The 25,411-nt window shown below is 43.0% G+C and overlaps 1 protein-coding gene and 2 long non-coding RNA genes across 15 annotated transcripts in view; 2 read left to right on the top strand and 1 right to left on the bottom strand.

The window, feature by feature from the left end:
- The window catches only part of zeb2b (zinc finger E-box binding homeobox 2b), an 85,893-nt gene extending 64,202 nt beyond the window's left edge, over positions 1-21,691 (bottom strand). For 4 of the 6 annotated variants that reach the window (XM_047354693.1, XM_047354691.1, XM_047354692.1 and 1 more), the window contains exons 1-2: positions 21,393-21,543; positions 20,300-20,500 (exon numbers count right to left, since the gene is read on the bottom strand). In XM_047354693.1, coding sequence (XP_047210649.1) covers positions 20,300-20,500; positions 21,393-21,543 — 352 coding nt within the window. The other 2 variants (XM_047354695.1, XM_047354694.1) reach the window with 2 other exon arrangements.
- On the top strand, positions 18,433-20,291 carry LOC124861169. Its single transcript, XR_007036559.1, has 3 exons — positions 18,433-18,756; positions 18,943-19,534; positions 20,056-20,291. It is a non-coding gene; the product is annotated as an uncharacterized LOC124861169 (long non-coding RNA).
- On the top strand, positions 20,332-24,237 carry LOC124861168. 8 transcript variants are annotated; one of them, XR_007036557.1, is made up of 5 exons: positions 20,364-20,378; positions 21,863-21,938; positions 22,054-22,159; positions 23,737-23,783; positions 23,864-24,237. It is a non-coding gene; the product is annotated as an uncharacterized LOC124861168 (long non-coding RNA). The 8 variants fall into 8 exon arrangements; XR_007036556.1 differs by lacking the exon at positions 20,364-20,378 and adding an exon at positions 20,514-21,364; XR_007036558.1 differs by lacking the exon at positions 20,364-20,378 and adding an exon at positions 20,522-20,659.
- The last annotated feature ends 1,174 nt before the right edge of the window (positions 24,238-25,411 follow it).

Below are 25,411 nucleotides of genomic sequence, written 5' to 3' on the forward strand. Positions count from 1 at the left end.
AGAGGTGATGCCAATACATAATAATTAAGAAAGAGGTATTGCAGCGGTGGGCCTCCACTGTGGCGCCACAGAAATGGGTTGCAACATTTACACCGCATCTCAACATCTCGATCGGAGAGTTTCTTCCCCTCTAACACACATTTTTACAGCTCCAGCTCCTTGAATATTTATGAGAATGTGTTTTTCACAAAGCAATGTTTGTAGCTTTCATCAGGTTTGAATGTACGCCACCATCCTGCATGCATCACATGAAATGATGAGTTGTGCATGTAAGGAGGTAATACAGGTGATGTTTACACACCACAGCATGCATAAAGAGCCGGAGGTTAAGTGCTTACCTGCTTTGGAGTGAAGAGGCACAGGCAGAGGGTGGAGGGGGACCGGAAAAAAGAAAGAGAGAAACAGATTAGGGCATGAAGAGCTTGATCTACAATCTTTAGATTCTAGGACTTTTTGGGAATATTTAAAGACGAGTGTTTGGACAACTGACCACCTGATTATCAACATGAGTGAGTTTTAGGAACACATTCTGAAATAAGACCGTCAATTTAAAATATGATATAAACAGATCATCAACATATTGGATAACCAACATATTTCTGTGACCATGCTGGGCAAACAACATGGCCAAAGTGAATGTAGTTGCATAAAAACACAATTCCTGGAAAGAAGAAGAGATCTTTCTGCCTATTTTTGGCAAAACGTATTTTCAAGACCTTTGCTTTACAGTGAAAGGGTACAGCTGAAAGACAGAGGAGGACTGGTAAAGAGAAAGACAGAACCAAATCATTATGGAACCACTTGTTTCAGAATATTTAGATTTCAGAACCTCTTGGAGATCCTCAAGGTCTTGTGTTTGGACTACAAACACTTGTTTTCACAAGACTGCACATTCTACATATAATCCGAGGATATTATTGACATATAGTCATATTTATTTGACTATGCTGGACAAAAACATTTCTTCCGTTTTACAAAGTTCCAGAAAATCCTGGAACCGAGAAGAGACATTTCTGACTATTTTTGACAGCATCCTTTGGGTGAACTTATTTCTACACGAATGGCTTGATATATAAGACTTTGAATTTGTGACCAGAAGGAGGTCCTCAAAGATGAGTGTTTGGACCCCTGAAATAACATTGAAGACATGTTTTTGTGAAAAATATTCTCTGTAAAGTTTGAGGACAACTTTAGGATACAAGGCCAAATCATTCAACTAAGAACAAATATTTCCACCCAATTTAGGCAAAACGGTTGATCCAGATTAGTCCAGTAGTTCCCAGTGTTTAGAGATTGAACTCGATCTGTCATTTATCAAAATTTATAATTTTCTTACTTTTAGGCCAACATTTGATACCTGCTTACATTTAGACTGTCTGAGTTGTTCAAGTGGGGAAGAAATTCTTAAAACAGATTTGTCTGATTTGTCTCTTCAGATGGTAAAAAAAAAACAAAGCAAACACACACCAACACACACACCTCTCTCTTTGTTAAACAAACCATATATCTCTGCTTTTCTCTGTGGCTTGGCCTGGGCTGGGAGGGCAGGGGAGGTGAAAGAGGAGAGGGGGATGAAGGAGGAGGAGGTGCACGCTGGGTATTTTTAAACGGAGGCTGGAAACAAAGGCCCCTCCTGAGGCCAGCCCCCTGCCCGCAGGATCACCTAGTCCCAGGCTACCCTGCACCATTTTTCCCACGCTAACCTCCGGCCTCATTTGCATCCCCTGCTGCCCCTCGCAGCGATTATTTTCAGGTGAGCTGCTCTCTATGGAGGCTTAAGTGTGGACGTCCCTGTTTATGTCTATGTGAATGCGTGTGTTTACGTGATTTTATATCCCAAGGCCTATTATTGAGTCCTGGTGTGTGTGTGTGTGTGCGTGTGCATGTCCACCCCCTGATCCTGCTCTTAATTACGACTGACTGGCACCAGACACAATCGCCCCCTTGATTTCGCCACCCTCCCCTCCGAGCGGCCCGCGGTGACCCGAATCATCTCCCAGCAGCAGCTGGAGGAGGACGGCTTCGTCTGCACACGATGACGACTACAGAGTTGCGCTGTCTTCCTCCTCCTGGAACACAGCTCAGACTGTCGCTGCTATTATACGGCCTTTTCTATAGGCTACAACAGCCCTCTGTGCGATACTGTATGAGTCCCGGCGCGGCAAGAGGCAGCAGCGTGTCCTATTCATTCATTAACACAGCTGTCGCACACGTTAACCAGACTCAACAGTCAACAGCGTGAGCACTACAGGCTACAACACAGCCATAAAGTGCACTAATGGCCTCTACAGTATGTGCACTGCAGGAAGCAAGCACTATTCTACGGCACATTTATCACACAATACCAAGGAAAACTTCCATGATACAAAATTGCACCATAAAACCTTAATGTTCTGTCTTTTACCTTCACTAAGACACCATTAAATCAGCTTTTTTTGTTGTCTCATATTCTAATTTTCTGCTAAAGATTTGTCTGATTTTTTCGGAAGCCCTAAACTGGATGTGGACGTTTTGTTAGACACCTTTTAGGACCACAGCAGAGGTTTGATGTTAGTTTTTAAAGACTTACAGTGCTGTGCAAAAGTTTTAAATTAACTGTAATGTCTTTTAGCTTCGCTTCCAAGTAGCCCTTGTAAGAAGTTCAGATTAGTTTGATCCAGTTGTGCCTCTAAACATGATGGGATATTAGCTGAACATCAGTAGGTTTGGTTGCAAAAAGCAGAGATGTGATGGATTTTTACCACAGTCCTAAAGTTTAAGCCTATAACATCTTAAAACCTAATTTCCAAAGAACTTAACTTTCAACTTTCAGGATGTTCTTTTAATGCAAAATATTGCTTTGCAGAGTTTCTGAAGGCCTCTCTGAGTTTCTCTTTAAATCTTAGCTTCTTGAACAAAAAAACCTTAAAGAAATAAGTACTTTATACTTCATCTTCCTACATGAATGCACAAACTTGTCTGTTGATATAGTTCTTGGATTTATTTTAAATTTGGCTGAAATAGACCGGTCATGATGCTTTGCAATTCTAATTTTCTGCAGAAATGTAAAACATTTAAAAATAATGTAATTGTTTTAGCAGAATTGGTCCATTACTTCCTTTTTACAGATAATTTGGTCCATTTAAGCTTCAAATCTGATTGTTTACCAGAGGATGAACTGTAGCAGGTAATGATAAAGAAAGCAGAAATTTGTTGATTATTTTCAGTGGCTTACAGAGCTGTGCAAAAGTTTCCGACCAGCTGCAGTTTCATTAAGCCAGGGTATCTTTTAGGGTGTCTTTTAATCCTATTTTTAAAAAGTTCAGCACTTAGATGAAAATCATAGAGAAATAGGGACATTTTATACAAAGCTGAATTGTTTTCCTACATTAATAGATTTATTGCAAATTATTACTTGAAAGGTGTTGAAATTCAATCAAATTCAGGCAATTTTTCTTGGTTTACAACCCCCCTGATATTTCACTGTATCAAGTCAACTTGCACTTTATGTTAGATCCATTGAGACCAGACTATGTGATGATCAAGGCTCATTTATGACCTTGTTCATGACTGTTTGACATAACAATTTACAGTCAGGGTCGGAGCATTTATGTAAAAATGTTCACATTGTTCTCCCTAACAAACCTGAACTCCATCACCCCAGCTGTGTCGGATCCTTGTTCTTCCCACTGAGCGGCACACGCAGAAAAAATAGCCCACTGATGTCGGGCCTCTGCACTTCTGCACAGCATCGGCAAACAGACAGAACCAATGTTTGTCCTGTTGCAGCCGGGAGCCGCGCTCATAACCGCACCTTATTATTTCACATCATCATGAGCTCCAAAAGTCGACGGAGAAGAGGGGGGAAAGGTAGCTACGAGGCAGGAGGAAGCAAACACACACATGCCTAATATAATTGTCAGCGTTCATCCCTCCCCCAGCTCAAAGTGAAGTCCCGGCGTTCACGGAGAAGGGTAATTATCGTGTATCCCGAATGGGAGGATGCAACCAACTCTGGCTCTGATTAAAGGGGACAGGAGAGGAGTGTTGCCTCCCTTCTGCAAGCCAGCGTTTAGGGGGGAGGCGCACCTTTCACTGGCCAAACAATGTCTGTCAGCCGCTATCAATAGCTGCTGTGGGAGGAAATGCTCGCCAAGGTGCTTGGACTGGGTATAAATTGGGTGAAAAGTGGCTTAACTCTGAAAATGTTACCCTTAGAGCAGGTTTCTGTCTCTGGATCACTCAATCAGGCTGTGTGGATCCAGATTATGTTGTACCTGGCTGCTCTAATCCCTCACATGAGGAAGAAAAAAGGAGAAGGTCCTGTCAAAATCACTCTTGTCAGAGCTTTTTTAGTTAGCCTTGTGTCACGCTACGCTCCTCTTCCTGCTTCACTCCCTTCACCTCATTTCTGCTCCCCAGAGGTTTCCATCTGCACACACATTCCCCTCCAACCCCGCTGCACATTCCCCTCCACAGCATTAACACGTTTCCTCAAAGAAACACAACGGCGAACACCTTCTTCCGCTTCGGATTCACCTCCGAAGATAAAATAAAAACCAAAACCGGTGGAGGAGCTCCATACACCCCAGCGCCTTTCAAGTTCAAAGGAAGGAAGTTTGCTGCCACTTGAGAGCTAATTGTCCATTGCAAATGCGAGTGTGATCGTACAGCAGTGAAATCAGATAATGACTAAAAACAGGGAACATATGCAGAGGTTTCATTTAGGAAATAAATTAGCTAAAAACGCCACAGATTTGTCTCCCCACACATCGAGTTGAGTCACCGAATCGTGGAAGATGATCGTCTAGGCTCGATTTCTGAAAATTACCTCTGCCGCACCCTAACCCCCGCCCCCGGGGGGGAAAAAAAAAAAAACTTATCAGCAGCTACTCCTCCTTCATTTTATTTCATTTATGAATTACAAGGGAAGATGCCATTATATATTATTAATTCTCTGCTGTTGCTTTGGCTCTGGCTGCTGCAGCGGTGAGCTGCGGATGTCGGCGGCGGTGTAATTACGTTCTAGCCGGGCAGCCATCCGTTTCCTTTCAAAAATTTACAGGATTCTTAATCACGTTGCTCATTTGGGTGCACGGTGGCGGGGACGGCGAAACACAAACAGGGGCACGTCTGTTTGCACGGGAACACCTGCTTAGCATTGATAGCAGATGTCAGTCAGTGAACTGAACAAGGAAAAAAATAGAGAAAGTGCAGGGATGAGGGAGGGGGTGGAATTAAAAATGCAAGCATCACCAACTTCTTATTATTTACTTACTCTGAAAATGAACTAGTGGAATGGGAGAAGGAAAATCCTGGCAAACGGCAGGGAAGCTGGGCCTCGTAATTGTGCCTCCCTCCTTTTTGCTTCCTCCTCTGCTTTAAATCCAGCTAACTAGTGAGCATCAAGAGGCGTTTTTTAACCTTTTCCCTCATTCTTTTTCCTCCACGTACCGAGCGCAGGAGTTTTTTTTATATTTCTATCCGTTTGCATCAGTCTTTGCTGCATTATTCATTTGCATTATAGTGCGGGGTGGTAATTAAATCTTGCCTGGGATGCTGCTGTATTTAAATGGAATGTGAATATTTTAGCGGAGGGGATGCAGAATGCCTAATCTGCCCCCCCACATTCACACAAACACACCCACTCTCCCTTTCTCCTCTGTTTTTGCCTTTTTCACTACTGGCTGTGGGCTTTTCAGATTGTTTATGGTGCCCGCCGCTCGCTCTAAACGGCTTCTTTCTTAAAGAATAATACTGTTGAGTCAACAACTGCATTGACAAACGTATTTCAGCTGATGCATTTGCCCGAGCAGGGATATTTGATACCTCAAAGACACACACACACACACACACAGCTTCCTTCTCTGCACACACCCACGTGGAGACACAAACAGATAAAAAATCTTGCCAACAAAATGGCCACCAAGGACCTCTGCCCGACAGAGGAGACCTTGATGACAAACCCTCAGCTGTGAGAGATTGTAAGACAGAGACAAGAAGGAACAGCAGGGGTGGAAAACTGATAAAACGTCTCGTTAATCCAAACATGTTCCTAAATACATCTACTACTATACATTTTGCAAAGACAATAAAAAGTACTCAAGAAATGTGACTATTTTCTTTCTAAAGCTATAAAATACTAGTACAAAAGTATGAAACGCCATCATCTTCATATAATAATAATGTAAAGTTTTACTGCTGCAGTCAACTAATTTTGCTCAGAAGAACCAGGAAGTATGCAGAAGCTACAGTCTAAAAAGGTTCAGATTAAAAAGTGCTGATTGGGAATAGTTTGCTTTGACATTTGGTTGCCATATATTGCATGTTTATGAAATTTGCAGAGAAAATGTAGCCATGGACTAAAAAATCCCAGCCTTCAAACTTTATAAGTATGAAGCAACATTTAAGTTAAACAAGTTATGTAAAGTTGGACTTTACCTGACTGAATTGTTCTTGTAATACCTGTTTTTATAGAATCTAATCTTGGTAATTATGCATCAGACTGTGCTTTTAAATTTAGAAAGAAAGGTTAAATCTTTCCCCATTGACCATAAATGGGGTTTCTGGCCTTGTGTTTAAAAGTATAAACACATCAAGTGAAGTTTGACTTTACCTGAATGAAATGGCATTTTAACAACTTGTACCATTTTCACACAATCACAGTTCAAGTTTTATGATTTTTTTTTAGGAGATTTAACTCCCGAATGTTCAGCTTGGAGTGTGATGATGTCATACATTCTAGATCCTCCAAAATAGTCTGAAACTTTTGGATTTAAACTACTTTCAGGGGTATTGTTTTATCTCAACGTGTACCATCTACACATCAAAACGTAGGTGTTTTTGGCGTCTTTCATCCACTGGTTCTTCTAGAGTTGTAGTTGTTATGGTTTTGTACCAAATCCCTCCAGAGCGCAGAAGGCGCACACACCCAAACTAATTTACCCCAATTATAATTCAGCTCTGACTTTTTCTTTGATAACTGGAATTGACGGCTCATTTCTCCAAAATAAAACATGACTCATAGTTTGTACACAAGGCCTGTTCAAGACTTATTTTTTGATTAAACTACTGGATGTTTTGGACTCTATAGGAATCTGGACTTGTTTTGCTGATTTGTGTCCTAAGGTTTCTGTTTCTGTTTCAATAAAATTAAGCAGCTGGCTAGCTTCAAGCACAATAACTCATACCTGACGTCCCTCTCTGCTGTGCTTGAGCTCCTTAACTTATGTTTTTTTTTTAGAAACCTCTCTTTTAAGCACAAATACAGACATAAAACTTACATTTAGAAGCAGTTTGGATAATGTACAAAAACTTGACCACAACCCAAACATTTTTTCTATATTTGTAGAAAAAAAAGGCATAAAATATTAAGATTAAACATGCATTTAGTAGCATCTAGATACAGTTGAAGTATTCAAGGGAGCAGAGGGAGTCAGGTCAATAAATTCAATTGAGAGTCCAGTTGAAAAGACTTTGAATGTATGGTTCTGCAAATAAAGACAAGAAGAAGTTGTGTTTGACGCAGAGAGGACTTGTTTGTGCTGCTCGTCTACAAACGAGATAATAAAAGGCAGAAGAAGAGAAAGGGGCAATAAACCTTTTCTTCCTTTTTAGAGATCGAGGAAGAGAAATAGCGGCAGAAAGAGAAAAAGAGGAAGGACAGTGACGGAGAGAGATGACAGAGTAGAGAGAGCGAGGTTGGGAAGGCAGAGGGATGAGCTGTGCCTTTAATGCCCATCTGGCCCCGGAGATGTAATAAAATTGACATATTGATTCCTTTGAATTTACGAATGCCTGTTTCATAAACTCTCATTTCAAAAGCCGGGGCCTCTTTAGAGCCCTGTCATTTTTCCCCCAAATGGATCAATTATGTGCCCACGTAATCCTGTTACCTGAGGAACCCACGCATACTTCTCCCATTTGCGCCGCTTCACCGGGGCGCACAGACTCGCATTATGAGCACATAAACAAACTCAAGGTTTTTTGTTTGTTTGTGTGTGCCAAAGTGTGTGTGTTCTCTACCCCCCTCTTTTTTCCTAATATTAGCAATTGTTTCTCCCCCCCTCCACCCTCCCTCAGGGTTGTCGTATGAGTCTCTCCCGAAGGGCTTTAGGGAGGCTTTTTTCCCTTCTTGTTTCTTGTTTTTGAAGTCGTAGAAATCCCCTCTACCCCTGCCACCTTGACATCAACATAAACAACCCTTCCTGAAAGCTGGATAAACACAGATTTCATTTCCATCAGGAAAAAAAATCTTCATCTCTGTCTTTAAAACACACAAAAAGAAAGACAAGCAAAGATTTTCTGCTTTTGGCGAATACACCTTCTGAGCCTCAAGACAGAAATATTAAGGAGTTTGAATTAATGCAAATAATTCCTCATCTGTAGCATAAAAATATGCAATGAAAATGAACTTTTACTGCTGGTGACCATATACAGTTAATAGGTGGAAGTCCATAAAACAGCTGGAAGCAGCTAGAGCTGGAACTAAATGAGCAGCTGACTTGTTCTTCCCTACATTTAAAACTTGAAGAATCAGTATAGATAGGGTCAATAAAAAAGGCAGCTACAAGTGGTTACGGGTCAAACCGCCGCGGCAGTAGCGATCCGTCAGGTGGAACGGAAATGTGGGAGGGTAGGCGGCACACGGGAGCCGGCTGGAAATCGCGATGTTGTAATGCCAACGAGGAGACATGGAAAGAGGAGGGGTGGAGGTAAAGAATCAATCCGGGATCTTATTTTCTACACTTGGGTGAGCTACAAGCAGCTCAGTTACACTACGCTTCCACCGAACAATCAGGTTCACAAAACGACGACATACCGTGTCACTTACCGCCTGACCTGTTCAGCAGACTGACTTAGAGGAGAAAACAGAGAAACTAAGAAAATAACCATGAATCTCTGAAAGAGTTTTCTTCTGTTTTTCACCAGAAGGTGTCTGAAGTATGCCTGACGAGAATCTAGGGTCCACAGTATGGATCAAACCAAGAAAATTAGAAGGCTCAAAATCTGCTCGTTTCCCAAGCAGATCTGATTGTTGCAGCAATGTATTCGTGGGGGGTTGAGGGGAGCTCTGAAGACCAACATGTGTCATACAGCAGCTGCAGAAAGTTCCTGGAGCTTTGAGACGATTGTTAAAAAGTGAAGAGGAGGTTGGGGCTCAACGGGCTGACAGGCAGCTGAGTTTGTGCTCACTGGACTTAATCTAAAAGAAAAAGGCCCCAGTTATGATGAAAGGTCGACAGAGTATATCTCAGCAAATTGGCTTTTCCTTTTTGCCTTTTTCATGCCGGCTGATGCTTTAGCTCCACTGCTGTGGAAAGCTAATGATCTATGGCCTGGCAGCTCACACTCTCTCCCTCCCACCTGTCCAGACCTACTGCACCTCCTCTTAGTTCCACTTTCTGGGAAACCTTTGGTCTCCCAAGCATCAACACTATCTTTCATGTTTTATTTAAGCACACCTGAAATGAAAGAATCATAACTTGGTGTCTGCAGAACATGATGACATGCTGAGGAGGTATTCACCCTTTTTGAATCAGCTGACATGAAGGGCGCTGGCCCCCCAGGACTGGAGATGGACACCACTGGAGAAAGTAGTATGGTGAAAGATAGTGGCCGAGATCAGGAGATGACGGAACTGTGTGGTTCTGCAACCATAATGATGGACAATGGTAACTACCTAAAGGAAGGGGGAGCTGACCCCAGAGCACTGAGAGTTCCTGGAAACTCTCACTTGCCAACTTTTTGCAACCATGTTTTTACCCACTCAACCCAGTCCCCCATGTATTCGCTTCTTGCTTAAATTGACGCCTCTGAGTAAATTTGTGCACTTATGTGTCATTATTTAGCATCTAAAAATCAACGTTAACTCCAGCAGAATACAAAACAGCTTCAGTGTTTTGCAAACATGTTCACCTGCATGCTGGGAAACTAAAGATGCAGAGCTGGAAGGTGTGGGGGGGTACACTCTGTTGCAATCTCTCGTGTTGCACAGACTCCCACCCCCATCACCCCAACCCCTCCTTTTATAAATTACCTCATCAGTGAGTGAAATTAACACCGATTCTTGCAGGCAATTTCTCAATTTCCAATGCTAATTAGCTTTCTCTCTTTACTTTTAAATTCTGTAGCACCTGTTTGGGGGGAAGACATCTTAGGCAGTGCAGGCGCATTTAATCACAATTTTAATTAACCGTCCCCGTAGATGTGAAAGAGAAGCAATTATAATGCAGATGAATGATGATTTTTCCACATTAAATTGTTTTGTTTCTTCGTTATGTTGATTGCATAAATACTGGCGCTGTTCAGTTTTTATCTACTGTAATTTTTTGTAATTGTTTTGCACGAAAAAGAACGAGAGAGAGAGGAAAAAGCAGCAGAAAGGGTTTTTAACAGAGTTTGCTTTCTGAAGAATTGTTTCAATTAGTTAACCAGTTAATCGTCAAAGAAACAGGCGCAGGTTTTGGCACAAAGTGATTTTGTTTTACCCCTAAAACCGTTGGTTTGTCAGCTTGGAAGCTTGGTTTTATTTCTTTGGGGGGGAACAACCTCCTCAGACATCTTGTTCGACCTTAACAAACTATTAAATCAAATGAAAGTCATCTACTATCTTCACTCAGCCTCCATTTTAACTACTGAGCATATAGTTGTGAATGAAAGCACAGATGGGTGATACTGGAATGGACTCATAATCTTTATGCGCTCGTGAAAATATCATTGCGTTCAATGAAGGCGCTTTCGACTGCGTTTATTGCTCCTCCTTCTTGGAAACTTTTACTTAAATGTCAGTTGTAGCATCAACAGAGGTGGGATTTCCCCTCATACTCTTTGCAAGTTTTGCTGCAAAAAGTTGACGATTTTTGCCCTGAAATCTTTGGTTGCAAGGTTGTAAAAAGTGGTACTCTGTGCTGCAAAAAGCTTGCTGCAAGGCACAAAAACAGCTCCCAGAATCCCCTTGTGTTCATGTCCCTCCGCCCTTCACCACCCCAGCAGCACTCAGTCCCTAATCCCACTGAGCACGGCTTTCAGTTTGCCCAGAGACCATGCAGGACAACTCCAACGGTCCAAACTCAGACACACAGGCACACAATCCCTTATTTTCCCTGTTTCATATCACCGCTCCAGTCACACGGATACTCACTTTTGCAGCTATACCTGTCTGCAACTCAATCAACAACAGCTTTGACTCAAGCTGTATATTTTTCAACCTCACCCGGAGGTGCATCTAAAAGGAAGAAGCTCCTCTTTTGAATATTAGCTGGAGGTAAACAGAGCATTAAATCCTGCAGAAAAAATGGCTGTGGGGGCCAATATGGGCGGGGGACAATGCCTTTGGCCCCGGCGTCTCTGAGCCTTTGTTCTCGGCTTAACGAAAACGCCGCCATCACACCGTTTTTACCTCAGTATCGCCCCGTCAAAAACGGCCATCAGCCCATACAAAGCTGGGGAACAGGGGAACGAGGAGAGACTAGAAAAGATTAAAACACAAAAGCGTGAGGTAAGAGATGTAAAACTGACAAGAAATGAATAAAAACATAATAAGAACATATATTGGCTGTGGGGAAAGGGGTTTGTGGGGTTTTTGAGCTTTATGACGTGGTGACAACAGAACTGGAGCAGGTCCACTAAAGGTTTCATCATAAAAAGTGCCTATCTGTGTCCCTCAGAGGACCATGGTGCATAGAGGAGGAAGAAAGAAAGAGAACATCTGCAGATGTCTTAAAAAAACACTAATCTGGACTGATGAGATCATGATGGCAATCGTGGTCCTTTTTTTCAAGAACAGTTATTCATGCAGTTTTTTCCTTTCTGGGTAAAATAAACCTTGATGCAACATCAAAATATGCAGTGGTCTTCACCCTGCATCAACAACCATAATCTATAAATCCACTCATGTTTGGCAGGTTGTAAAATCTATATTATCCTTAATAATATGAATCAAATAAACTGGAATAAAACTGAGTTGATATCCAATTACTAAGCAGCTCTTAACCCAAGAGGATCTTTAACTGCTTTTACTGCTTTGAGTTGATTCGCCTCCACCCTCTCCTCCACAATCCAGAGCATCAAGATTCAAAAATAACTTTTTCTAGATCATAAATATTATTCAGGGTGAAAAAATGTTTCTTGTCCTCAAGGCAGGGTTGCTAGGAGGGAGATAAAATCTAAACTATCCCCACTAATATGGTTCAATTAACTTGGAAAAACCATTTTGGGTGTATATAAGAAGGATTTATTACTACTTAACCTCCAAAATTGACATTTGATGGTCCTGGACAAAGACGAAGCTTCTTATGCCAGAGGTTCAAGATTAAAACCCATTTGTTCTAGATCAGGGTTAATATCCAGAGGAAGCCTAACAACGCTCCATTTCTTTTGCACAAGAGACATTTGCAAAGAACATGCAATGCTCTTTGATATGAGCATGATGTGAAGATCCATTCATGTCAGCAGTTGATACGGTCTAAACTGTCCCCACTAATGTCAGCTAATTAAGTCAAAAAAATAAATGCTGAATTGATTTAGAATGAGTGAGCAGCACTTAAACCCAAAACGCTGAACTTCGAACTCCATGGATCTGATGCCATGATTCATCCACTCTGGTTTGCCTCTTTTCTACAATCTAGAGTTTCAAGATTCAAAAATAACTTGTTTTTTTAAGATTATGGCTAATATAACTAGGAATTTTCTTTTTCAGGAAAAAAACTCAACAATGCCACATTTCTTTCACTCAAGAGACGGTTAGGCGAAAGGAAAACCTCCAACCACCTTTGCTTTGTCTTCAGGTAACTCTGCTCATGTGTTTTAGGTGATAACATCTAAACAACCCCTTTTAATATGAGTGATTAAAGTTGGAATAAAAATCCTGAGTTGATATAGAAAGAACAAGTCTTGGACGAAGCTGGAGCTTCTGATGCCATCATTTGCCTGCTGTGGTTCACTTCCCCCCCCCCTCTCCCTCTTTCTCCCTCTCCACTTTCAGGTTCTGGCTTGCCAATTTCCACTTGAAGCTTGACTGGGTCCTGATTTGATGCATACTACCAGAAGGGTAGGGATGAACAGCGATGTCGAGTTGATTTTGCACCACTGGGGAAAGGTAACCTCTCCGTTGGGAAGGAGACAGTTGGGAAGGAGGAGATAAAGGTAACAATAAAAGAGGCAAAGAGGAGAGGAAAGCAAGGTGGAGGGTGGGTTTTCGGAAAATGCTTGTTGCCTGACTGTCAGCATGAGTACTAATTGCATATGTGCCAGTCTGCCATCATAATAAAATCAGAGGCAGGGCGGACATTAAGCACAACTGGCTCATTTGTGAGACTGCTGAAAAGGTAGCACAAATGAATATTTCATTACCTTAATTACTAAGGAATACTCCTTTCCGCCAGTCGCCGAATGAGTGTTGCTGTAACTAATTATGAAACGTAATAACATTAGGGATACCGTGATTGCCAGTTTATAAGGCGGCGCTCTGCTCGCCACTGAGGTATGAACTGTGTTGGTTAACATACAGCAAGCAGCAGCAGCAGAAGGAAGTGAAGTTTGCAGGGATGAATGCGGCTCTGATTATTCACCACTCGAGAAGCGGAGGCTTTAACAGGTATGAAGGGTTCAATGAATGGAAACACGGTGCTGCTATCTCCTCTACCTGAATGCCACGGGTTGACGAATCCTTTACCACGCAGCCTTGAAAGTACCTGCACGGGTTCCTGCACATTTGCGCCGCTTCATCATCCTACAGCCTTTTGATGTCAAAGACTTTGTCGGTTATTCACCTCTGCGGCCCACGGGTGCGTCCCCATGCCCGGCTGTAATGTATGACCGCTGATAAGGCCGTGAGAAAAAAAAGGCAGAGTACAAGGTCTGCTTTGATGGCCATGCTAATTCCAATACCCCTAAGTAGTAAGAATAACAAAGTGGTGGGGAATTTATCTCAGGAATGCTGGAGCAAGACAGCAGCGCGATAAGGAAGTAGCTTCCCCTGGGTGGGGGAGAAGTAATTAGACTGGGCTGACTTGTTAGATGACTGGCCTGGCTGGTAGGATGGGAGCAGAAAAGACCAAGAAGCACAAATAACCTCATTTTAGTGGCTGTGGTTCTAACAAGGAGGAAATTTCCCAAAGAGAAAACTGATACAAAGTCATGAAGCCATGACCTAACCGGAGACAAAGCTGCGTGTCAGGGCTGAGTCACAAGTTTGAACTCATGTGTTCTGTTTCCTGAAACATTTCTAGGTCAGGAAATACCCTTGCATCTGACGATCTGGCAAAGAACAAGCAAGGCCTCATCATCGTCAGTTATCTCTTGGCCACACAAACCTCACTTCTACCACCTCATCTTCCCCTTCAGAGCCTTTTGCAAACCAAAACCAAACCGAAACTACGACCCTGTCAGACTCCAACGTTGTGCGTGTCGGAAAGGCAGAGGACAGGGCTGTCGGTGTGATTATCCCCCCGCTACCTGAAGAGGTGTTTGTTTGACATTCCCGTCTGACAAGCGACGGGACATGAAGCGTTCAGGAGAGGAGAGGCAGAGGAGGACGTGAAGAGGGGGTGGGGGGGTCCCCTCTCCAGTCAGAACCCATTAATGGGGGGTCGACTTTGGCTACACATGTCCACCGACTGCACTGCGGATGACATTTAAAGGGGAAGATGTCTCAGCTCTCCTTGACTCACTCTTGCCAAAAGGTTAAACAGTACATCGGAATAACAAGCAGTCCGCTGACCGCTTCCCTCGTTTGGCTGCAGCCTCCGGTTAGGAAGGTGCTTGATCAGCGGCGAGATGAAAGCGTGGAAGTGAGTGAAATTTGTGCAACCGCAAAACGACCTAATTTTGGGGCCTAATCTCGCTTGGCAATCGGCTGCAATTAAATTGAGATAACACATCTGAATTTACTTCTACGCAGGACGGGAGGTGGTGGTGGTGCTGGGTGCTGGGGGGGACGGGGGGGGAAGTGGAGCACCAGGGAAAGCCAGACAAGTCCTCGTTAAAGACAAAAAACGGGAGGAAAAGGACTCACTTAGGTGGTAAAAGAAGCAGGAAACCTCCTGAATAATGAACTACAGTTAGAAAGTGAGCACTGATCAAATAGCATGTTCTATTATGTGGAATTAAAGGTGGGAGCGGTGGGCAAGTCGGCCCAGATTTCCACATGTCACCAAGCCTTAATCTGCCGATCTGCTATTGATTCTTCCACACGGCCCTGACCTTGCCAGGAGAGCTCTTCTGACAATCCGGCATACATCAAGGAGTGTGTGAATTTCCCTAAATCTGTGTGCATGTGTGTGTGTGTGTGTGTGTGTGTGAGGGAGAGAGTGAGAGTGAGAGGAAGAGCGAGAGAAACCAACATCAGAGGGAGGAAAAACTGGAGGCTGCTTTCAACACTTGTTTGCACAAAGGTGTCATCTCCGAAAGCAGCTGCCGCGCAGAGACGGAGAAAAATGGGAAAATTATTTTAATGGCCAGCACGATGCACACAAAAAGATTTCACACAAGCACGGACCAGCTGTGATGTGTTTGTTCTTTTCATTTAATCTACATTTAAGCTTTTGTTACTCCATAATCCAGCGTGTTAAAAAGCTGGACCTGACAGGTTGGGATCGATGCTACGGAATCAGAGAGAGGGATGCAGTTATCCAAATGAAACATGGCTAAATCATGGAGAAAATGAAGCAAATACAACCGTTTCATTTTGCAGAACAGCTGCTATCCGAGCACGTACACATGTACCATTGTTGGGAACAAGAAGGTGTTTGTAAAGTTGTTTTTCCTGCCCCCCCCCCCCCCTTGTTCCTTTTTTCAGCGTCATCAACATTTAATTATGAAATCTGAACGTTAGTTTACACCTGCTCAGCAACCTGTCGCCTGTCGCGCCCAGACTCGAGGAAAGTCGAGGAAAATGTCGGGAAAAAAACATCACAGGCGAGACGCGGCGGAATAAGTGCAAACAGCAGGACGAGGCCAAATAAAGACTTTGCATTTTCACTCGAGAAGGACTCAAATGAGGCATGATTTTATTTTTTTTTTTAGATATTTTAAAAGATGCATCCTCCTACGCGATGCATAAAACATGCTGGCTTGGAGGTAAGGAGTGAAAATGAAAAAAAGGTTTGAATGGATGCACAGTTATTTGCCAGACCAGTGAAGTTTCAATTCCTGTGTTAGCTTGTTTTGTTTTTTTCTTTTTTTGGTTTGTCAAAATCAGAAAAAAAAGAGAGGCAAGAAGGCAAGAAGAAAGATGAGATTTAGGCCTTTTCTTCAACTCATCCCTGTTTTTTTTGTGCATAATTTGGAGGCTATTCCACACAGGGATCACGTACAAGTTGACCAACAGCTCCAACGTTGCACAATGCATAAACAAGCCATGCACGGATCTTTGGAACGAAGTGGGAAGCTCACTAGAGGCTGATTCATGCCTCTGTGTTAGTCAGGCGACGGATCCTCAGCCACTGCTCCGGCGCCTGCAGTGCGTGTACGTGCAGTCGCCCAAATAAAGTGGTTTACTCGAGCCATTGCATCCCTTCAAAATAAATAAAATCTAACTCTCTGCAGCACTCTCCTCTCTCCTCACAACCAAAGCAGGGGTTAATATCACAACTGCCTGGTAAGGCATTATCCTGAACCCCTCGGAACACAAGGCCCCTTTTGCAAACAGATTCCTACTTTTTTTTCCCCCCACAGTGTCCAAAGGTGTTTGCTGAAGTAAATCTGCCTAAATCCTGTGCAGCCTGGCCAGGAGGGAGGAATGGAGAGAAGGTGTACCAATAATCCCTGTTCTTAACCAAAAGGAGGGAAAAAAAAAAAGTTCTGGGTGGGAAACCGTATCACATGATGGGAATGTCTCAATATTCATTCATTCAAAGACGTTTTGCAGACAAGACAAGGAAAAGGGCAAAAATAAGGGGAGAAGACACCTGCTCCTTATCTGCCCAATCCAGGATTTCTTTGGATTTTTTTTTCTGAGCGTCCGTGAATAGTGTGGGCATGCCATCTCGTAACACTATCTGTCTATCAGGAGGGGCCGGGGGTCCCTGCTGGAGTAAGGAGGCTATAAAAGGCTTGTAACCAGGGGACGAGCAACAAACAACCACAAACACCCTGGTTATTCCTCTCCAGCACCCACACACCACTTTCTGCCTCCATTTTTCTCTTCCTCCTCTTCTTCTTCTGTCGTCCCCCCCCCCTCCTCTTTTCATCTCGGGCCCTTTTCTGATGCCGAATGCAAATGTGTAGCCCTGCTGCTGGCGGCGAGAGGGGCTGAATTGTGATTAAGGAGAAGAAGAAGAAGGAGAGGGAGAAGAAGAAGAAGAAGAGGAGGCTCCTTTTTTTTTCTTTGTTCTCCCCCCGGGGGGATGTTTACCAGGAGAGACATGGCGGATCAGATATGAAAGGCATTCAGGTCAGCATTGATGTGAGCGAAAGTGAAATCGTACCTAAGGCATTCCAAAGAGAGCCGCGGTGTCAGGGGGTCCGGGGGCCGGCGGTGGCTCCTGTGAGTGTGTGTTCTGAGGCCGGCAGGCACAAAAATATCTCCACACAAGCAGGAGGTACAGACAACAATCAGAGTGCACTAATAATAATAATAAAAACGTGTCAAGAAATGGGTGATTCTTTGGAGAGAAACGAGGGATTAATGGAAGTTTCAGTCTGGTGTCCGGCTCATCATTAGTTCCTGTCTTTCTGTGGAACAAGCTATGCTTCTTCCAGCTTTTATCTCCCTTATCAAAGCCAGTTCTGTGTGTGCAAACCCGGCTGCATCCATTTCGATTTAATTCCTGCTGGAAGGCCCACATCAGACAACACATCGAAGGAAATATATCCCGTGCAAATAAAACAACATCTCAGCTTCCCACAGTTGACAGCAAAATTCCCAGATTTTTTGGTCAATTCTAAAATGCAGAAATACAAAAAGTTCTATTTAAATTAGCACAGGATGCCATTAGAGCGTCCGGACATTGAAGATGCACAACTAAACACTGTAAATTGGGAAAAAATGCATTCCCCCTTATCTTTATCTGTGCCATCACCCTGGAAACATCCACCCAGATGCATGCATGAACAAACAGCTGACATTATGGTAGCAATGTCCAATTAGAAAGCAAGCAGAGGTCTAATCTGTTCGGACCAGCTCATTTTGGGAATTTTAGATATTTAATTATCAGAGAATAAAGTCATGAAGTCTCCTATTTGCATTTTCTATACGGCACAGTTTTCCAGACTTGTCAAGACTCTCTCGTCAGGAACCCTGACATTGAGGCCTTGTTTGCCTAAATTTGACTTTTCTAGCACAGGTTTCATATCTTCTTTAAAGTAAATAATCCCAAATTTCCTTCCCCAGGAATGCCCGCTTTTCCTCAGCTTCCTGCTGCTGCAGGAGCGTGGGGTGCAGCCCCGTGTGGGAATGGCAGCACTGAATGCCGGCCTGGACAACCCCCCGCCACTATTGACGGTATAAACATGTAAATGAAACACATTACCGCTGACAATCAATTGTCCGCAAGCGCCCGACGAAAAACAGCCCTCCTACTCCTCCTCCCTGTTTTTCCCTGTTTTTCTCCCCCCTTCATCAACATGCTCGGTGATGGTGGCAAGAATTTAAAAGGGGAAAAGCTGGGAAAACAGAGAAAATGAGCACCTTGCCTACACCCAGTCTCTGCAAAGTTGAAAATGGGAATCGGAATAACAGAGGCGTGCAAATTGTCTGGATTTCTAAAACGTATATAAGCCTCGGACTCCAGCAGATTCCCGCTCCTCTTTCTGCTGCTTCAGGTTATGTAATCGGTGTGTGTTCCCAACGCTCCGGAGTTGTGTAGGGAAAGATGGGAGAAATACACCAACATGGTTTGATGCAGCAGATATTTTGTCATTTTCTTCTTTAAATGTTGTTGTTTGATGCTCGTGCTGGTTGAGTGACAAAAAAATAATCCCAGGTGTGTGTGTGTGTGTGTTCCCGTTGGCCGCTCACAGCTGGATGTGACAGGCAACACCTGGCGGGGGCCAAACTCTCAAACAACTTCACGCTGCTCGGATCAAGTTTCGCACCAGGAAAAGGCGAAGAGGCTGCTCCTCTTCTTTTTGTGGAGCAAGACAGAGTTCGGACTTGAAAAATGTCATGCATGGGGGTTTGGATAAACCATGAAGCGCATCATTTCTGCAAACTGGAACAAATGCAGACAAATATTCTGGGAATTTCTCCATGTGGAGGATTAACTTGGATGTTTTATTTGTCTCAAATTGTCTGGGTGGAATATTCTAAACAAAAAATAAGAGACAGTTGGTGTTTGGTAAATTAGACGATTAGATTTGTGGATTTCTATCCGGCAGATAAGAAATTAAGCAAGATGAGGGGCTCTTGCCGTCCCTCCACTGACCTAGGCAGAGAAAGGGAAAAGTGTGTGTGGGGTGGGGGGTTAAAAGAGAGTGGCCAAGCCTCAGTGAGCTTCTGCATTCCCAAAAGGGGGGAAGGAGGAGGAAAAAGCTGGATTTTTTTTTATTTAAAGAGAAGGTTGGATAAAAATACTCCTGACACAACGAGCCGCATCTCATCAACTTCTTCAGGGTGTGAATTTTAAATTTGCATTGCAACAAATAATAATTAGAAACTAAAAAGGTGTTTTTTTTTTTTTTAAGAAAACAGGTGATGAAGTCCTTAAATGTCTCTTATTATTCTGCTTTTCCATTTAAATCCAACACACATAAATAAATAAAAAATATCCAGATAGAATAAATCTGCCCTGCTGCTTTTCAGTGTGGAGCAAAATGCTTGGCTGCTATTGATTGTGTGAAATCAATAGAAGAAATCTGATCTAGATAAATAACTTGTGCGGGCAGGGATTACATTATATTAAATAATAATAATAAAGTGTGGGATGATGAGGAATAACGGCACTGGGAATGTCAGAGCGTTTATCAGACGTGTCCTCCTGTTTATTCCTGTATATTTCAGATGGCAAAACGCTGGGATTTTTGAATAAAAATTATAACAAAAATAATGCAGCCTTTTGGGGAATTATTTCAATGGATGATTTAGGGATGTAGAGCGAATAAAAAGTAATTAAATTGCACTTTTCTTTGCTCCAGAAAGCGACGGAATACATGAACCCACTATGATTCCCAACAAACCTCCACTCAGGACAAACATCTGACCCCAGCAGCTCGGATAACGGTCCCCTTCATCCCTGCGTAAAAAAGCTCCAGCAACCCGCAGCGGACTCTCACGCACCCACGGAGCCGCCGCAGACGCCTCCAACCCCGGCCACAACATCCACAGATCCAACTCTCCCACTCCCACAGACAAGACACGCTCTCCCCGAGGTTTCCTTACCGTTCTTCCGCCTCGGATTGGCTTGTTTTCGCCTCTTACACCTGGGGCCATCCGCCATGATCTCCTGCTTCATTGATAGGTGTGTGTGTGTGTGTGTGTGTGCGTGTAAGTGTGAGTGTGTGTGTGGAAAGTGGTGGAGGAGGTAGGGGGGATCAGATGGCAGCTCGCATGGACTCGATCCCTTGATTTTCAGCGTGATATCTGCCGGGAAACAACAGAGACACAGAGCGTCAGAGGAGAAAACTGGGAATGTTTTGGGGAAAATGAAAAGCAGGGATCCTCACTTTCTCTGCGCGCATTTTCATCTAACTTTACTCTGAGGCATAACAAGAATTTCCATTGAGGAAACAATTTTTTAAAGTATATTCCTCCTTTTTCTGTGATTTATATTTTAAATAGCGGCAGAAACCTGGGAAATTACACTTTAATGTTTAATTAACTGAATCTAAACTCCTGCTGATGAATAACAGATGAGGAATAATTATTCAAACAAGCTAAAATAAAGAAAGAAAGAAAAGCTCATCCCGGACGCGATTTACCCGTTAAAACCCGGATTTGAGCCGAGCATGGCTCTGCCTCTGCACCGCGCTCACAATTAACGGGAAAACAGCTGAAATGCGACCAAACTGCCTTAATTTGGGTCCAAACGTCCCGAGCTCGAACCCTGATCTGTACACATTCAAGCTTTTAAAAACGCATTTTAGACCGGATCCAAACTTTCTTTTTAACACCAAATATGACCCGAGTTTTGCTGCTGGGGTTTAGATTTCGCGCTGGGCGTCTGTAGACATTTTGCTACGTTGGTCCAATCAAACAAATAATAAAGAAATAAATGCTCGGTGGGATGTTCTGCGGCTCGGCTCGCTTGGATCTTACAGAACCGAATATTCACAGATGAGGTTGGTTCCGTTGAAGCCAAAAGGCTGAAAGAAACGGGCTACAGATCGGGAGCGGGGTCCGTGTCCGGAGAGAATGCTCGCTTCCCCGGACTGTCAGATCCAAGCCGGGACGCCTCCACTGTTATCCGCTCCATTTTCCTTCCTTTGTTGGAATAAATAAGGAAAGGTAAAAAAAAAAAAAAAAAGGAGCACACCTTCCTTCCTTCTTTCCTTCCTTCCTTCCTTCCTTCCACCTGCGCAGGTAAGCCGAAGTTGAGCTCCAAGTTTTACGCGGACGCGCGCAAAGTTCAAATCCATGAAAATCTCCTGAAAAAAAGCTGAAATAAGATAAAAAATAAGAACCATAGAAGCACCTACCTGCTTGTTTTTAATGAAATGATGGCGTAAAAGAAGCGTCTTTCTGATGGGAGCTGCTGAGGAGGGATGATGGCGAGCGGATCCTTTTCCACCGGTGATAATAATAAAGCCTTAGAAATAAAAGCCTCAGAAATAGTTGGGAGGAGGGAGGGACCGCTATTCCTGCTAGGGCAGGTTTACAACTGATGTCTTACACCCACTCCAGGAAACAAACCTGGGCAGGGACTGACGTGTTACGCCTCTTCTAATGACATTTTTTTCTCTCTCCTCTCCTTCCACCTCCTTTTCTCTGCCGTGCGGAACACAGAGGAGGAAGAAGGAGAAGCCCCCTGAAACGCACGCCACCTATCTTCACGGGAGGGGATAATTGAGGAGAGTCAAACGTGAGCATCTTCTGGGTTGAAGTTGTTTTTTTTCTGCTCTCCTTTCTCTCTCTCTCTCTCTCTGTGTGTCTGTCTGTCTTTCTCTCCCTCCTCTCCTTTCTTTTTTATTTTGCAGGGAACTGTATCGGGCTTCGACGCGGCGCAACAGAAAACATGCGGCTGTTTTCCATCTATTTTGCAGCGACTGCGCGCAGAATCAGAGGAGAGGAGACTGGACTCTTGTAAGGATCATTTTAGTCCAATTTTTATTCATACTGCGTTTAATCTAATTATTTTAAATATGCATTTTTTTTTAGAATCTAACAAAAATAAAATAAAATAAATGCATTCTGCACATTTTATTAATTACAAATATTTATTTAATTATATATCTAAAATGAGTGTGACTCAGAACCGGGGGGTGCGCGCACCTGATTTCTCTGCACCGCATCATCCTCCTCCAACCTGGGACGCACCTGCGCTGCGTCACCTGCGCACCGCAGCCAGGTACAACCAGGTGCCTTCCAGGTAATTTAATGCGTGCAAAATTTCCCTCGGAACCTGTGCAAACTTTTGCATTTTTTTTAGCGCAATTATTCTGGAATAATTTGAGAAACTGAGGAAAACTTTGTAAAAATGTGGAAGTCGACCATCTGAGCCTCGCCTGACTGGAATAAGGCGCACTCAGAGACCAGAGAGGAGGCTCCACCTTTGCAGCGTCCTGATTGGTTATGTAAATAAAGCTTTATTGTGTGTCCTGTCCTCCTGCAGCTCGCCACTGTATGGCTAATTAAATCATCAATCAAAAGGAGGACCCGAGCAGATTGACGCTTGCAACCCTGAAAACCAAAAAAAAATAATAATAATAATAAAAATAAAAAACGATTAGAAGCAGAGAGGATGTGCAGCAAAAGTATTAATTCATTGATTTTTAAAATATTAACTTTTTTCATTTAATTTTATATAATCGTGAGGAAGAGGAGGTGCGCCACCAAAAGATGGGGTTGGGGGGTCACTGGCCATCTTTATAAATTAGGTGCACAACAATTTCATGAAAATCAAGTTAAGAGGAAAACACCAACTTGAACATTTATTTTATTTATTTTTATGTATTTTTATTTATTCATGAAATTAGTTAATTTATTTGTTCAAATGTGTTTATGCAATTTATTTTTCTTTGTCTTTAAGAGCCAGTGGCACCAACAGGGTAACAGGGACAGGGTTGCTGCCCCCCCATCCAACATTTCTGTGCTTTTTATTAATTTAACTAATGTGTACATATGCTCAGGCCATCTTTTTTGTCTTTTAGAGCATGCCAACAGTGGGGTCACCAAAGCTGACTGTTTTTTTGGGTGGGGGTGGGGGGGTTTAAAAAACAAGCAGAGTTCTGACACTTATTTATATATTTATGATTATTTAAATAAGGTTTTGTGTTTTTCTGTCTTTCAGAGTGTGCCACCAGTGGCACCACTGAGGGGGGAGCAGGAGAGCAGTAGCCTTTTTTTTCTTAAAATGACAACAATTGTAAGAGAGGAATAGAAAAGTTTCAGCTGCAACACTGATTTATTTATCTAGGTATTTACTCAGATACGCTTGTTTCATTGGGGATTTGTTTTGGCGGGGAGTTTTAGAGCGTGGTTTGGAGGATGTAAAGACCCCCCTTAGAAATTTGCTGCACCCCCAAACACTTCTCCCCCTTACCAACTGCCCCCCTGCCCACATAGTCTTATATGCATTATATTTTAAGATTATTTCAGAGAGATAAAAACAAGCATCAGTGATATGCAGCATTTATTTGAACATAATTTTTTCACTTCAGGGTACACCAGAAGACTCAGAGGGACTCGCTTTCTTAACGTGTTTCAGGTAAGTTTTAATTTTATTTTAAATATTTGCTTAAATTCTGTCATTAAGGCTTTTTTTTTTATCTTCTTACCCAAAACAAGAGGAAGAAGAAGAGGAGAGTCTTTACTGGTCGTGGATCCAGTCCTGGCTGAATTATCGTCATGCTTAATTTACTGCCACGGTGTGCGCATATAAACTAAGCACACACACACACACACACACACATACACACACTCACGGCGAGCCTGGAGTGGCCTCCTCCGTGGGGCCACATATTCACCGTGAAAACGGATTACAGTCGCTATGTGACCTATAGGGGGACCTTGTGCTTAATGAATATATGGCTCTAAATCAAGGGACGGGGATTTGTTGATTTTGGTTGGTAATTCTAAATAAACCACCTATATTTTGCTTTATGTTTTGCAAAAATGATTGTCTTCTTGTCTTTTTCCTCTGAATAAAATCTCAAACTGTACAAAATGGCTTTTTACTTTAACCCCAATCTGAATCTTAGTGTGCAACTCTGCAGATTTCCTCTGCATGTTGTGCTGCGTGTGTCTTTGTGCCTGTTTTTTTCTGCAGCGTTGAATCTTACAGGCGGCACTGCAGAGAAGCTGCAGGGATGTTTCGCTGTCTTTTCGGTGGAATTACAGCTTCTGTTTGTGAGCTCATGTTACCCACTGCATCGTCAGCTTCTGCTCTACGACAGGACCACTTGGCTGGAGAAATTCAGAACAAGATGCTCCTTAAAGATTTAAATCATTAAAGGGAGGTCAGAGGTCAGAAGAGTCATAGGACCTGACTGAAACAGCTTGGATTTGTCAAATGTAAGAAGTTTCTTGCATCATTTTACCTAAGAAACTGATGTTGGGGTTGCAGAAGGAGCAGGATGCCAGTGGATGCAACGCCTAAGCACGGTTGTATGTACATGTTGTGCATTCAGCAGCTCAGCCACCAGGCGTCTCTGATTATTGGCCTAATTTAGACCTGTGAGAGTCACGTGACAACGCAGAGCATCCAGTGATGAATTCATGCTCTGTCCCTCCATCCTCTCAGGAAAAAAACCTGACGGTTTACCCGAACTTGCTGCGAGACGAGGAATACTCATGAGAAGAGCTGTTTGCATAAAACTCTGCACCTGTGAGGCGGCCCATGCAGAATAACACAGAAAATAAAGCAAAAATCTAGAAAATGCTTCAGAAATGTAAAATACATTCACTCAGTTGAGGCTGAACAGTGAAATAAAATCACTAAATCTTTATAACCATTATGCTGAACGTTGTCATGTCCAGATATATTAAGGTTTAATAACAGAACGAACTATGAGGACGTCAACGGAAGCTGGACTGATGTTGGCCTCCAGCTGCCAAAATCAAACAAATATATTTGTGCCAACGGTTTATTCTCTAACCAGTGGCACAAATAAATCTGATGCATTTCTAAACAAAACAATGATTGAGCTTCTCCTCCTCCAGAGTCCTGAGATGATTCTGTGCACCTTGGGGACTTCCAGGTAAAGGTGCAGTTTTTTAACCATTGTTTGATTGAAACAGCTGGTAAAACGGCGTGAAAGCTGCTAAACTCCCAGTCACAAATTATTTCATCTGCTCAGCTGACCAAGAAGAGTATACTTCACCTTAGATACCTCA

The sequence above is a fragment of the Girardinichthys multiradiatus genome, chromosome 24, assembly GCF_021462225.1.
Source record: "Girardinichthys multiradiatus isolate DD_20200921_A chromosome 24, DD_fGirMul_XY1, whole genome shotgun sequence".
Taxonomy (NCBI): Eukaryota; Metazoa; Chordata; class Actinopteri; order Cyprinodontiformes; family Goodeidae; genus Girardinichthys; species Girardinichthys multiradiatus.